The 14,523-nt window shown below is 33.7% G+C and overlaps 1 protein-coding gene across 1 annotated transcript in view; it reads left to right on the forward strand.

The window, feature by feature from the left end:
• The first annotated feature begins 7,578 nt into the window (after positions 1 to 7,578).
• Positions 7,579 to 14,523, forward strand: part of LOC114334518 (myb-like protein H) — a 202,837-nt gene continuing 195,892 nt past the window's right edge. The window contains exon 1 of the mRNA XM_028284590.2: positions 7,579 to 7,729. Within this exon, the coding sequence (XP_028140391.1) occupies positions 7,721 to 7,729 (9 nt within the window). The 5' untranslated portion in view covers positions 7,579 to 7,720. The remainder of the gene's footprint in view (positions 7,730 to 14,523) is intronic.

Consider the following 14,523-nt stretch of genomic DNA (forward strand, 5'->3'; position numbering starts at 1 on the left):
ACAGGTATAAAGAAAGCAGAGCAACTGCTTAGAATGGACATCCTAAGTCTTGACGTCACAAAATTGGGAGGAGCTTATATTTGGCTCCAAACAATTTTGTTTATAATGTTAAACACTCATAAGGAATTTTTAATTTATTGTTTACGTGGTTTGTGTGACAAAATAAGACTTTTCATTTAGGTATTTAGTTAAAGAAACGTGCGAATTAAGAGATTTTTATTCGTTTTGGCCCAGGTGAGTTAATTTAATGCAATGATTAGAACGTAAACAGTGTTGAGGTTATGTTTATTTTGAATCACTAAGGAATAAAAACCACCTGAGCAAAAACGAATAAAAATCTCTTAATTAACACGTTTCTTTAACGAAATACGTAAATGAAGTCTTATTTTGCCACACAAAGCACATAAATGAAAAATTCCTTATGACCATATAACGTTACAATTAAAATTGTTTGGAGCCAATATAAGCTCCTCCCAATTTTGTGACATTTGTGACGTCAGACTTAGGCTGTCCATAGCCCGAGACAGAGACAGTTTCGCCATGTTAATCGCCAACGTCAAGGGGACTTGATAGGGCACGTTAAGAAGAAGATATTATAATCAATCAAATAGATCATTCATTGTTTTAGGGCTAAAAATGACAGATGCATGTACTGAAGCGTATTTAATACGAATAAAATCTGTGCGGCGCAAATCATCAACGACTCTACCTTACCGGTAAGAGTCTACGAGAAGTGCACGGTAAATTATTGAAGGTGGAATTACAAAAAAAATATGTATGTCTTTGTACTCACTTTACGGGATTCAATGCATATTTTTTTATAATTCTCGTAACAAAGTTGCGCGTGAAGTTAGGCGTGTTGATGACCACAAACCATACAGACTCATAGACGTTTCACGTAAATTGTCAAGGTCAAGACAGCAAATTAGCTACCATTCCAATCCAGAGATGTCGCTGTCAGTCAATTCTCTTGTCATATTTAACAACTGACAGTTGACAATTAAATTAATTTGTTATTTACTTTTCATTTTACAGTTTGTGGCTTAAATATTTTATGGTGTTACGTTTTTAATTAGATTTAATCACAATTTTAATTAATTGTATTAACCTCCTCTCCGTTTTTGTGAGTAGAATTTTTAGTTTACATTGATCATCCCGTGTTGTGTTTCTCCACATTTAAAAAACAATATAATAGATCCTGAAACAGTTTATTCCAATAGACAAGTGTGTCATCAAAATTTCGGGCCTATATATTTTTGGAAGTTTGTAAAAGATTATAAGGTATTTATCTAAACAATCATCCTACAAGATTCTTTCAAAAATTTTCATTCAACTCAATATTACATAAAAATATCAGTGCTTTCACGTGACACATGGCAGTAGTGTTTATAGCATTTTGAAAACAAATTGGAACATTTGAAGTTTTCAGTAAAACATTGAATAAAACATTGAATTTTCTTTCTGTTGTTTTAATTTCCTGCGAAATTTCATCAAAAATCCCGCAAAATTTATAATTTGAAATTCCCACGTAACTAAAATTTGTTAATTTAGTTCCCATTCCAATCAAGAGATGGCGTTAATTCGATCCGAAAGATTAACATGGTCGTGAAACGTCTAGTTGATGACAGTTGAGCGTTTGGGGTCGACCCGAGTAAAATATTGTAGATATAGCAAGAGATTGTTTATAAAGAAATAAAGGCTTTGGATTATTTTATTTAAATTATGTGATCACAGGTGCCTTATTATTATTATTTATACTATTAACCCAAACTAACACTAAAAAATAAAAAAATACTAAAGAATAGTTTTATTGAAAAAAAAATATGCAATATTTTTGTCTGTGAGTGTCTAATGCAATATCATAAATTTTGATCAATAAAACGGTAATCAATAATAAAAGTCCGGTATTTATTTATTATTTATCGTACATCATTTCGACACATTTATTATATTAAAATAAACGAGTTAAATTAAAATTGACTCCATGTAAAATAACTTAATCATATCTTATTTATAGGCAATCATCGAGACTGTTTATGTATTTAACCCTGCTGTCCCGTTCGAGTCAACTACACAAATGTACTGTTCGGGTCAATATGACCCAACTATGGTTTACGCTCCTTAATCGAAATAAAATAAGCTAATGGTAATAAATAAAACTTTATTAACAAGAAATTATGGATAATTAAACAAAAATTATGTTTTTAATGTAAATTAACTTTACTTTTTAACTTATTAACAAAAATAAACGTTAGGTATTTTTTTCTTTCAAAAAAGCCTAGTAACAAATATCTACAAAAATTTAATTCAGTTTACAACTGGGACAGTAATAAAAAGAATGGATTTTACAAATATGTTTATGATATATACAACATAATAATTAGTATTGTTATTGTTTTTAGGGCAAGCGTATCCACTGCTCCCTTATTGGAATAATTGTAATCTAAAATAATTTGGGGCTTTTTCATTTGATGAAAATGATGCACGATGCATCGATTCATGATGCAATATGTACTCATAAGAACAACATTTTTATTATTTTTAGGAATATTGTCAACAACAGTGGTATCTTGGGTGAAGCAAAAAAGACGAGCTATGAACTTCTTTCTTCGCGATTTTTGCTGTAAGCTCTGGTTTATTTTACCTATAGTCCCCGGCATTGTAACTACTTTGTTTAAGAAGAAATTGTCCTAAATTTTACGATGTAAAAAAGTTATTACACGTAATATTGTGGCCTTCCAAATCACTACTCAAGTCACGCATCACACGCATTCCTGTATAGATCTGCAATTTTAGAGTATAAGAAGTTTTACTGTTCATAATTAGATAAAACCCAAACTTTTGTGCCATATTTCGCTGGCTTACTTGGAATGTACCATTTGAATGGAGAGCGGCCTCTAAAGGCAACTAGTTGCTTATCGACAGCAACATTTCCATCAGGGTTAAAACATTTTGGTACATTTCCTACGTCTCATATCCTGTCTAGTAGTTTTGTTATTAAAACGTATTACTTGCAAACTTTTTGTAAATATATCAAACGACATTGTTGATTGAAATATACTACGACCCGTTTCTTCATTCCACAAACTTTTAGTTGATTCACTATGGGACTTATAAACCCGAGCTAAAAATAAAAGATCAATGTATGCTTGGAAACCAACTTTATTCATGTCTTTCCAGTTGGTTATAAAGACATGCTGTCCGTCCATGCCGGTCATATTTATAATTTGGTTTGCAACATCGTCCAGCTATACTACAGTTTATTTTACAAGTTCTAGCTTGCAGAAACCTGTTTTTAGTTACAAACGGATCCGGCTGACACACACACAGGTACTGCCAATATAGAGTACTGACAACTAAACACACATACACAGGTAATTTTTAACGGTTTAAATAAGCGGGTCATATTGACCCGAACGTACTCTAGGTAACAATTTCATTTTTATCAAAAAAATCAGGAAGTTGATTGTTTATCTCATATGCAATTGAAAGACCTCATATTAGGTAATAAAGTCACGAAACACCAAATCGTTACGCCACGTAATAATTTGTAAAATAAGAAATAAATTATTTTTTGGGTCAAATAGACCCGAACAGGACAGCAGGGTTAATCGATAAATGTGTCGCAAATAGATAATCTTATAGCCCTCGTAGGCCCGCTAGTGGCACTCTTCTGTTGTAGGCCTGATGGATTGGATCTCATCGCTATTTCATGACACCTCTGCAATACATATAAATATGGTTGTTCAACTAAAAAGGTACGAAACATCGTAATAACGTAACCGCAAACAAATTTGCCTATACCGCCATGGGATAACTTAGTGAAACATCTTCTTCTTTTTCCTTCTTCCTTCTTGTATGTAGGCTTTAAAGCCTGTTTCTTCTTCAATATTAGCCTCATAAATTGTTTAAATTATCGCACCATCTTTTTAGTGGTCTGCCAATACTTCTTCGTCCATTTGGTGACTTATCTCGTGCTATTCGTACTATCCTATCTTCTGCCATTCTACTAATGTGTACCTTCCACTCCTGTTTCCGTTTTGTCACCGATCCATTTATGCTTTCTCACCGCTTCTCTGAATATTATATCTATGAAAGATCTGCGAATAATTCTCAACTAATATTGGAATCAGAAAGCTAACATCAAAATAGAAAATGAGATATCAAAAGCAATAGAAATACGTAGAGGAGTAAAACAGGGATGCATTTTGTCACCACTGCTATTTAATGTATATAGTGAAAGCATCTGCCAGGAAGCCCTTTTGCAAGCAAATGAAGGAATCGTAAACAATGGAGAAGTTGTAAATAATATTCGATAAGCAGACGACACTGTACTAGTTGCAAGAACAGTAGATGAATTACAACGATTACTTACAAACATAAATATTGCTTGCAACAATTATGGCATAAACATTAATATCAAAAAAACCAAGTATATGGTCTTCAGTAAAATCATGACACAACCAGCACATATTAGTATAAACGGCATTAAAATTGAAAAAGTATCAAGTTACAAATACTTGGGAACTATAATAAACGAAAGTGGATACCAAAACAATGAAATAAAAAGACGTATCGAAATTGCCAGGGCCACCTTCATAAAGATGAGAAAATTCTTCTGCAACAGAAATATAAGCATCCCTCTACGATTAAGAATGCTAAGAGGCTACGTATTTAACACGCTATTATACGGTGTAGAGGCCTGGACTCTCAAACAGAACAACATAAAAAATATTGAAAGTTTCGAGATGTGGTGCTACCGTCGAATGCTGAAGATAAGTTGGGTTGAAAGAATCACAAATCTTGAAGTAATACGAAGGATAGGAAGAGACCCAGAAATTTTGTTAACGATAATACGAAGAAAACTCGAGTATTTGGGTCACCTAATGAGAGGTCATAAATACGCATTAGTTCAAAATATAATGCAAGGAAAAATAGAAGGAAAACGGAATCCAGGCCGTAGAAGAATGTCATGGTTGCGGAATTTGAGAGAGTGGTTTGGCTGCACCACTAATGAACTTTTTAGGTCAGCTGTAAACAAAGTCAGGGCAGCCTTGATGATTTCCAATCTCCGATAGGAGTGGCACAAGAAGAAGAAGAAGAAGACCGCTTCTTTCCCTATCCAACAGACTTTTTCCTGATATTCGTCGAAGTATTTTCATCTCTGTCGTTTATAGTAGTCTTCTCGTTTTAAATATGTCAGGTCTTGTCTCCGCCGTGTATGTCAAAATAGGTCTAATTGCTGCTTTATAGATTCTTGCTTTTGTGACTTGTCTTAGATGTTTGTTCTTCCAGATTGTGTCATTAAGAGATCCCGCGTTATTTCAGGTACGTTATTGTGATGATTATGATTTTCCTTTCCTTTAAACAGTTTCTTCAAGTATCTTTCCCATGTATTCCTTCAATTCTGCCATTTTATTCCGTTGGTTTCTGATGAATCACCATATTTTTCTGTGTCGTAGAAGACGCTTTCCATCCTTTTTGTAAACTGTTCTTAGTGTTCATTTTTTGTTTTTACCAATTGCTTTGTTTCATTTCGTATTCTTCTATAGGTGTCGCTGGATTCTAGAGTATTTGGTGTTTTATACTTCGTGTAGGCCTTTCGTTTCTCTTTACATTCCTCTTTTATTTCTTTTCTGGACCATGGTGTATTGTGGTTGTTTCTTTTGTTCAGCATGACTTTGTGTTTTCCTAGAGCTTCTGTTGCTGCCCCTTCAATGTTGTATTTAATTTTCTCTCAGCTCGCGTTTATATCTTCGGTGTCGTCTATTTGTTTCAGCTGTATCTTCTGTGCTAACCTCGTTTGGTACATTTCTCTTCTAGAGTCGTACCACAGTGATTCTACATTGAATTTTTCCTTGGCGATTTCCTGTAGAAAATGTTTTGGTGTTATTTTCATTCTTAATTTTGCTAGAACTAGTTTGTGTTCAGTCCCTGCGTCTGCTGAGTTTAAAATTCGAATATCTAAAATCTGCTTTGGGCATGCTAGGGCCCGCATACGCAGGAAAGAGTAGAGGCTCTTATAAGGGCGCCTTCTGAGGTATTATTATTAGGTAGTGAAAGACTGGGTCTCGTCACAGACACAAGAGTTCTGGGAACAAGGAATTCTTTGGCTCGTTAGTCAATGAGATCATTGTATTCAGCACAGTGGTGGATACTTTGAATAAAGACTTTATTTATACCCACAGTGTCGCTACGTAACTTTTCATTTGAACAACCTTAGTATAAGCACATTGACCATGTTGAGTTGTGATGCCGGTTAAATCTGCACCAAGCCTTACATGGTAGGTCTTTCTTGGAAGTCAAATCCAGGAGGTCTCTCTGTGACGCAAGGTAGAATTGTATTTGGCTGGGCTTCCGCCCATTCATTGGTTTTATTTTGAAGATCCAAATAAAATTAGATATGAATGATATAGTAATTTTTGTAGATAGCTTGGATGGTTTATACACAATAATCTCGTGATTTTTAAAAATGTTTTAGTTTTTACATAGGATAACAACGTGTAAAAACTTGTCTCGGAATATCAATGGATCTTGTATGTTATTGGAAATACATTTTTGGAATTTGTTATTTCACAAGGAGGTTTAGACATAGGTATACATATCTAAAATTAAAATCTTCAATAAAAATGAGATTTTATAACCTAGGGTTATTATGACATATTTTTAAGCCAATATGTAAAGGATCATTAAGAGAGAGCAGATGTCCCCTCAGAATATAACTTCATCAGTGACATAAAACTCAAACTTAAAAAAGTAAAACGTGAACCGATGACATGAAACAACCGAAGTACTATTCAGGTTTCAGGTCATGCTTCAAAGATGTAGGGATATATGAGTTCTATCTACTTTGAAAACGCCTCTGACTGGGTTCCCACGAGAAACTGAAAGGTGTCTTGCAACAGGTGGATATTGATAACCAAGACCTCGGTATTATTAGCAATTTGTATTGGCATCAATGTGCAAACATACAAGTTGGTCAGAACATGACGGAAGTAGTGAAAATACGACGTGAAGTAAGGCAAGAGTTTATTTTATCGCCTTCACTTTTTAACATCCACTCTGAACTTATTTTCAAAGAAGTCTTAGATGAAGATGCGGGCATTAAAATCAACGGAATTAATGTCAATAATCTCAGATACGAATTAGTTTTAGTACATTATTTGCAATCTAACAGCAAGATAGTAAGATCAAATAAAAATTTGTGTTTATAATTACTATTTCTTTTTTTACTTAATTTGACATCTCTCAATGAGAAGTCTCCCCACAATAAGTAAATATAATATAGAAATCATATTTAAAACTTGTACCCCTGTTGAAATTGAGCATGGCATTTACATTAAAAAATACAACTACTCTAGTGAAAAATCATTGTAGACAATTAGCTAGGTGCGTACACCCAAAATAAGTTCACCACTTAGCGCGATGTCAGATGTCACAGGTGCGTCTTCGAAATTTTTTAAAACCACTTCATAATATATCACCTGTGTGTTGCGTCTCGTTGGGAAATTAAGGTCACCACCAATGAAGAAGCAAGAAGAAGATTCTTGAAGAATGCATATTCCCCGACAAACGTGATAGTGATCTTCGTCGGTGAAATCAAGTACCAAATCATTTGTTTCTTTCGGTGCTTCAGTCTTCTGCGAACAGTGGTTGTGGGTGCTTTTCTCTTTTGTGATCTTCCGATTGGTTTAAGGAGTTTACCGTGAAAAGGAGCGAGATGCGCTGGGTATGTATTGCATGTTTATTGTTTATTATATCAAATAAAAGTTAATAGAATAAATATAAATTTTTTAATAGGTAAATGACTATACACAATAATTATTTTGTCAAAAATAATTTATTACACAAACTTTAAATGCAATATAATGCCACAAAAATTTAGAATTAATTTAGTTTAAGGGAGTAGGTGCAAATTCTTGGTCCAATGCTATTTAAATGCGCATTATTTTCAAATCCTGATAAAACTAATTAGTGTTTTTGAAAAATTTAAACGCAGAATGAAAGATTTGCATTATTACCGAGGGCCGAAACTAACTGAAAACTTCTAGTGTTTATTTCAATAATTTAGAGGGATGAAAAAAAAAAGAGAAAATTAAGAGTAATCTTTAATTACAAATATTTCATTCAAAATGATATTTTTTTTTATTCTAAGGGACCTTCGGCCCTCGGTTATAATGTAGTGTTTCGTTCTGCGTTTAAATTTTTCAAAAATATTTATTGGTTTTCTCAGGATTCGAAAAAAATGAATGCATTTAAAAGCATTGGACCAAGATTTTGCGCCTATCCCCTTAAATGGATGTAGTGGAGTACGTTTTTATGTTAAAACTATTGTTTTTTTCTTACTTAGTTGTTTCTTAGTAAAAATCATTAGTTGGGAATATGACAAAAATTATGCTATTATTTCCAGTGGATATACAATTATTTTAATATGAGGATTACTTTGTAAATTTTGTCAATTCTTAAAAAAGAGAAACCAAAATATGTACTAATATAATTTTCCTGCTTTAAGAAGTTTTTACAGCTTAAAGGACTTTTTTTAATAAAGTATACTCTCCAAACTTGTTTTTGAATTAAAAACAGTTGGAATGGGAAGAAAATTTTTCCGTGAGATACTGTCTATAAACTGACAGTTTTCTTCTTCTCTCATTAATTTTCACTTTAATAACTGTATAAAGTATTATCACATTGCACCAACTTCTTAAATTCTGAAGCCAGGAAACTTGTTATCTTTTTGCCTCCATTAACCTTAACTTTACAATGCATAATCAGCTCTAGCTGTTTGTAGTAATATTTGCTTTTCACAGCATGACCAAAAAATTTTAGCTTGCGTAATTTGATTGCATGAAAATCTTCAGGCAACACCCTATCATAAGCCTCTGCTTTTTAAAACTTGCATTAAGGAGGGATGTTTTTCCTTTGTAGTGTTGTGAGTTGAGTTTGGTGTTCTTTTTTATTCTACATGTTATATATTTCTAGAAATTGTAGTAGTTTTGACGAACTTTTCAAATTTTTGTGCCGTGGTGAATCACTCAACTTGGTGGCCCATTTGGTACATTTGCTTGTAGGTCCTTATAGTATGGTATAACTAGACCCAAACCCAGACATCCAAAGTGAAAGTTATCATCCAACACCAAATTGTTCTATATGGTCCACATAATGTTCAGAACAAAGTCACACCATTTTGAGCGTCGGGTTTGCGTGGGTGGGGGGGGGGGGGGGGAGGGGGAGAAACTGGTAAATTCGTAGTTTTTTAGGTTCTTCATCTATATTTCTAAAACTATATGGTTTAGCATGAACAACCTTCTATATAAAAATGTTCTATATTAAATTTGAAATAAAAAAGGCCCGATGCATAATCCTTCTAAAATGAACGGTTCCAAAGTTACGTAGGTAGTATAGTATAATTGGTCCAAAAAAGGCCTAACCCAGACATCCAAAGTAAAAGTTTTCCTCCAACATCAAATTGTTCTATATGGCCCACAAATTGTCCATTTTGAGCGTCCGGTTTGGGGCGGAGATGGGGGAAAAGTCGGTAAATTAGTAGTTTTTTACGTTTTTCGTCAATATTTCTAAAACTATGCTTTAGCGTAAACAATGTTCTATACAAAAATGTTCTACATGAAATTTAAAACAAAAAAGTTTCTATACTTATTTGTTATATAATCAATGGTTCCAGAGTTACGGAGGGTGAAAAGTGGGGGTTTTTGATTTTTTTTTACTTATTGGGCAATTTATAATATTATTACTGATGAAAGAAATTTTCTTTAACAGGATTGTGTTTAGTAAATAAAATTTGCTATTTGATTGGCCGATGGTATGTTAGTGATAAGCCTTTGAAGAAACGTCAACCTCACCACCCAAAATCATCATCAATTGCCCAAATAATATAAAAAGTATCGAAAACCTCCACATTTCACCCTCCTATGTATAGGACTGTTTTTGTTTTAAATTTTTTGTAAAACATTTTTGTATAGAACATTGTTTACGCTAAAGCATAGTTTTAGAAATATTGACGAAAACGTAAACAAAATACTAATTTACCGACTTCTCCCCATCTCCCCCCAAACCGGACGCTCAAAATGGTGTAACTTTTTACTGAACAATATGTGGACCATATACAACAATTTGGTGTTGGAGGAAAACTTTTACTTTGGATGTCTGGGTTAGGCCTTTTTTGGACCAATTATACTACACTACCTACGTAACTTTGGAACCGTTCATTTTAGAAGGATTATGCATAGGGCCTTTTTTATTTCAAATTTAATGTAGAACATTTTTTGTGTAGAAGTTTGTTCATGCTAAACCACATAGTTTTAGAAATATTGACGAAAAACCTAAAAAAACTACGAATTTACCGATTTCTCCCCACTCTCCCCCCAAACCCGACAGTCAAAATGGTGTGACTTTTTTCTGAACATTATGTAGACCATATAGAACAATTTGGTGTTAGAGGATAACTTTCGCTTTGGATGTCTGGGTTATGCCATTATTTGGATCAATTGTATCATACTATTACAGTTTCTCGCCTTGAAAACCACTTGCCTATAATCTGGTCTCTAAAGTAGTGTGTTTATTAAGTATTTTATTTCCAGTGTTCTTAAATTTTTTCAACTGTCCTGTCATCGTATCTTGGATCTTCCTTTTGGTCTTTCTCCTTCTGGTGTTCACTCCATTAATCCTGTTTTAGCTGCGATTTTTGCTTTCATGAATATACGTGGCGGTTCGATAAGTACCTACTTAGCCTACACAAGAAAAACGAAATTTTTTAACAGTGGTGTTTTATGTCTTAACATGGTCTTCTTTTAGCTCGATGCGCTTTAAATAATCTAAAAATATATTTTTTCGATGTCTCAAAAGTAGACCTCCCTGGCAGTCTCCTCCTCGTACGACTCAAATTTTTCCCGGGAAGTGACTTTTTCAAGTTTGGAAACAAAAACAAATCGCACATGGAGAATACTGTGGCTGAAGCTAAGTTCGTAGCCTAATTTGACCCATTTGGTCGTGACGACGATGAAGTATGAGCCCATGCGTTGTAGTAGTAGAAGAGCATTTTTTTTTCGTCAATTGATGCCGTTTTTTCTACAATTCAGCATGAAATCAGCGGGATAATTCAGAATAATAAAACCTGTGACCGTTTTGCCCTTCACCAGGTGTTCCTTGGTCTCGGGTAGATACCAGTTTCCCAAGTAAGGGAACCAAATTTCGACGGTCACGAACCGACGCACAAACTTCTTTGGATTGCACATAGTGATTTCACGTTTTCGCTTGTTGTCCCGGATGGACAAACGCGGCAACAATCGCGCCAACAGTTTTCTCATACCCAAATTTCGTATACAGCCTGCTTAGTTTTAAATTAGATATACGAAGTATAAATGGCAATACTGCGCGCCGTCGACTACCAGTCTGTCCCCACTTCTCACGATTAATGCACATGATTCAGCGATTAAACAACGATAGTGGACTAAGCAATGTTGCCGATTTTAACGCTTTTCCTTCAGTCGATTATACGAAATCTAACACTAAACGTATTGTATGATATGATCAACGTGGTTTTTTTAGATGCCTACTGCCTTAACTTCTTACAATGTTTTCTCCCTTTAGTTTATTATCTATTTCAAAATTCATTAATGATCTTACTTTGTTTTCCTCCATTCCTTTGGTTCCATAATTATTATAATAAATCTTCTTTTGAAGTTGACACATTTAATTCTAATGAGCTTTTGCCTGTTGGATCAGTAAATTCCCTAATGTTTTTCTAGATTTCTTTATTCATCGTTTACCATTAATTCTTATTAATTGTTAATTAATTAATTAATTGAGTGGCAGTAGAAACGTCAAATAAATTAATTTCGAACTTAAAAATTGCGACTGTATTCCCAAATAAAACAGTCAAAACTATGTGTCTTTTATTCTCGCTTCGCATGGCTTGTATATTCTGCGATGTCATATAATAATTTTACAGTACAGTCCGTCTAATTTACTTACCGTTGCACGTCATTATTTACGTTAGAGATCTAAGTTGACATTGTTGCCCAATTACAAAAAATTCTTGAATTCATTTTAAATCAAATACATCACAAAATTTTTGCGGAAGTGGATTATACAGCAAAACAAATTAATATTCAATGTAAATAAATAAAAACTTTAGAAATAGAAAACAAGAATTAAGTTATAATCTTACGTTAAAGTACATAATAAAAACAGTAAATATAATAAAACAAATACTTATAGTACAGAATATAAACAAATATGAAGTGTCATCACCGCCACTGTCAAATAAATGTTACCAATTTATGCCAAAATATCACCTTCGTTCGATTATAGTTACAGTGTATTCCGTACAATTGTGCTTCATAAAAACGCTTTATAATCCATTTATACAAATTAAATGAAACATACTATTGTGTATTTCTTTCAGTTAACATTAATAGAAATCTTTATAGTATATTAAGTATGGAGAACGGTAAGGGTTTTATACCGATCGAAGACAATTGTTTGGAGGAGGAGCAGCGCGACGACTCCAATTATTGTCTGAGATCGGTTACCCTTAACGTTCGACATGCTTATAACGTTTTTTGCACGATTGATACCATTATAAATTATAAAATTAAACAATTTCGTCATATTGACTAGTTTCATTCATTTTATCAAGATAGATACTTTGGTTGTTAGGTAGTAACTAGGGTGCATAACAACAATGGAGAATTGAGTTTTTATTTAGTTGTCAATAATTTTAAGTACAATTTTGATTATTATAAATTAAAATATGAGCGAAAGTGAATTTGAACAAATTGAACGGGCTTGGGAAGAAGGGTGTTCCGCAATTATTCCCAAAAAATCCAAAATCCGTTACCAAAATACCTACCAAAGTTTTAAAAAATGGTGCGAAGGCAAGAATTTAAGAATCGAAGAAAAGACTCTATTGGCATATTTCGTTCAAAGACATATGCAGTTGAAAGCTCCTGGAAGCCTCTGGGCAGAATATTCAATGATTAAATCCACCGTTTTTCTTTATGATGGCATTGATATTTCCAAGTTTTCAACTTTGATCGCGTATTTGAAGAGAAAAAATGTTGGATACTACTAATGTATGCGATTCTGCAGGAGTTTCTGTTAGAAGTGAAACCACAGCCCAAACAAGTGGGATTTCATTAAATAATTTAACAAATTGTACCATAAGTTTCAATATTAATAAATAATTCGTTAGTTTTCTTTATTCTTTCAAAAAATAAATTAAAATTAAGAGATTTTTGAACTCGACGGTAAGTGAATTACTTACCGTCGAGTTGGAGTACTTACCGTCGAGTTGGATTACTTACCGTCGAGTTGCTAGTAAATGTCACCTACTGACGTAAAATATGTCACAGTAAACAGTCAAAAATGATCAATCGTGCAAAAAATATTATTTCTACTCGTATATAATAAAATATGCCTAGTGGCTGTAACGCCAGTGTACTCGGCAAAGTGATTCTAAAAAAGAACACACCTACCGCCTAAATATTTCGTGTTGGTATCATGTGACGTCTCGGGCTATGACGCGGCTGACGTGCAACGGTAAGTAAATTAGATGGAGTATACCTACTTATGATAGAGTTGTTAAATTGTCCAAATTTTTTCAGCTAGTTGTTTATTCTCTTGGTGATTTTCTTTTTATGTTTAAGGCGTATAAACTTTAGTATGTCTGGCTAACTTGAGCTATTTAATTAAAATACGTATATGTCTGTGTAATGAATATATGTAGAACATAGAAAAACTTCATTGTTGATATGCATTTAGCATTAACATTTTTAATTGATATGTTACAAACCACTAAAACAAAACGTTGTCATATTGAGAAATAGTAAATGTTTCTAATTTTAGTATCTTTAAATCGGAAACGAGCAAGGTTAAAATTGCATACAGGAAGCTTCAGTTATTAAGTGTGAAGGTGTCTTAAAATCAGATAACGATAATTACTACTATTTTATGAACAGTAATACTGAATTCTTAAAAAGTAGGTTTTGCCTATTAGAACCAATTCATAAATTAAGCAACTGCTCCCATTTCAATAAAGTTGTGTTATATTTAATTAGTAGTGTTACAATGTAAGTCTTCTTCTTCTCTTCTTTTTGTATAGACATGGGTCTGTCTAATTTTTCAATGGGCCTCCAGCACTGGCGCCCATATAAAAATTTTTAGAGGGTGGCCAGAAGTGAAGATGTTGCACATTATATTTTGTATACTTTGGATAACCATATATAGTTTAGAGCATCCGAAAAGCTAGGGGGCTACGGTCCCCTGTCCATGGGTATGGGCGCCCGTGGCCTCCAGTAAGTTGCCGTTCCATCGTTTTCGTGGTCTTCCCACTGATCGTCTTCCTATTGGGGAACCGTCCCTCGCTGTCCTCACTACTCTATTAGAGTCGCCGAGGTCATTCGGCTTATGTGGCCATTCCATTCTAGTCTTCTGTTTCTTATTCAGTTATTAATGTTCTTTACCTTGCATCTCCGTCGTGTATCTGTACATCTAGCTCTGTCCCAT

Source organism: Diabrotica virgifera, chromosome 7 (assembly GCF_917563875.1).
Source record: "Diabrotica virgifera virgifera chromosome 7, PGI_DIABVI_V3a".
In the NCBI taxonomy this organism is placed as follows: Eukaryota; Metazoa; Arthropoda; class Insecta; order Coleoptera; family Chrysomelidae; genus Diabrotica; species Diabrotica virgifera.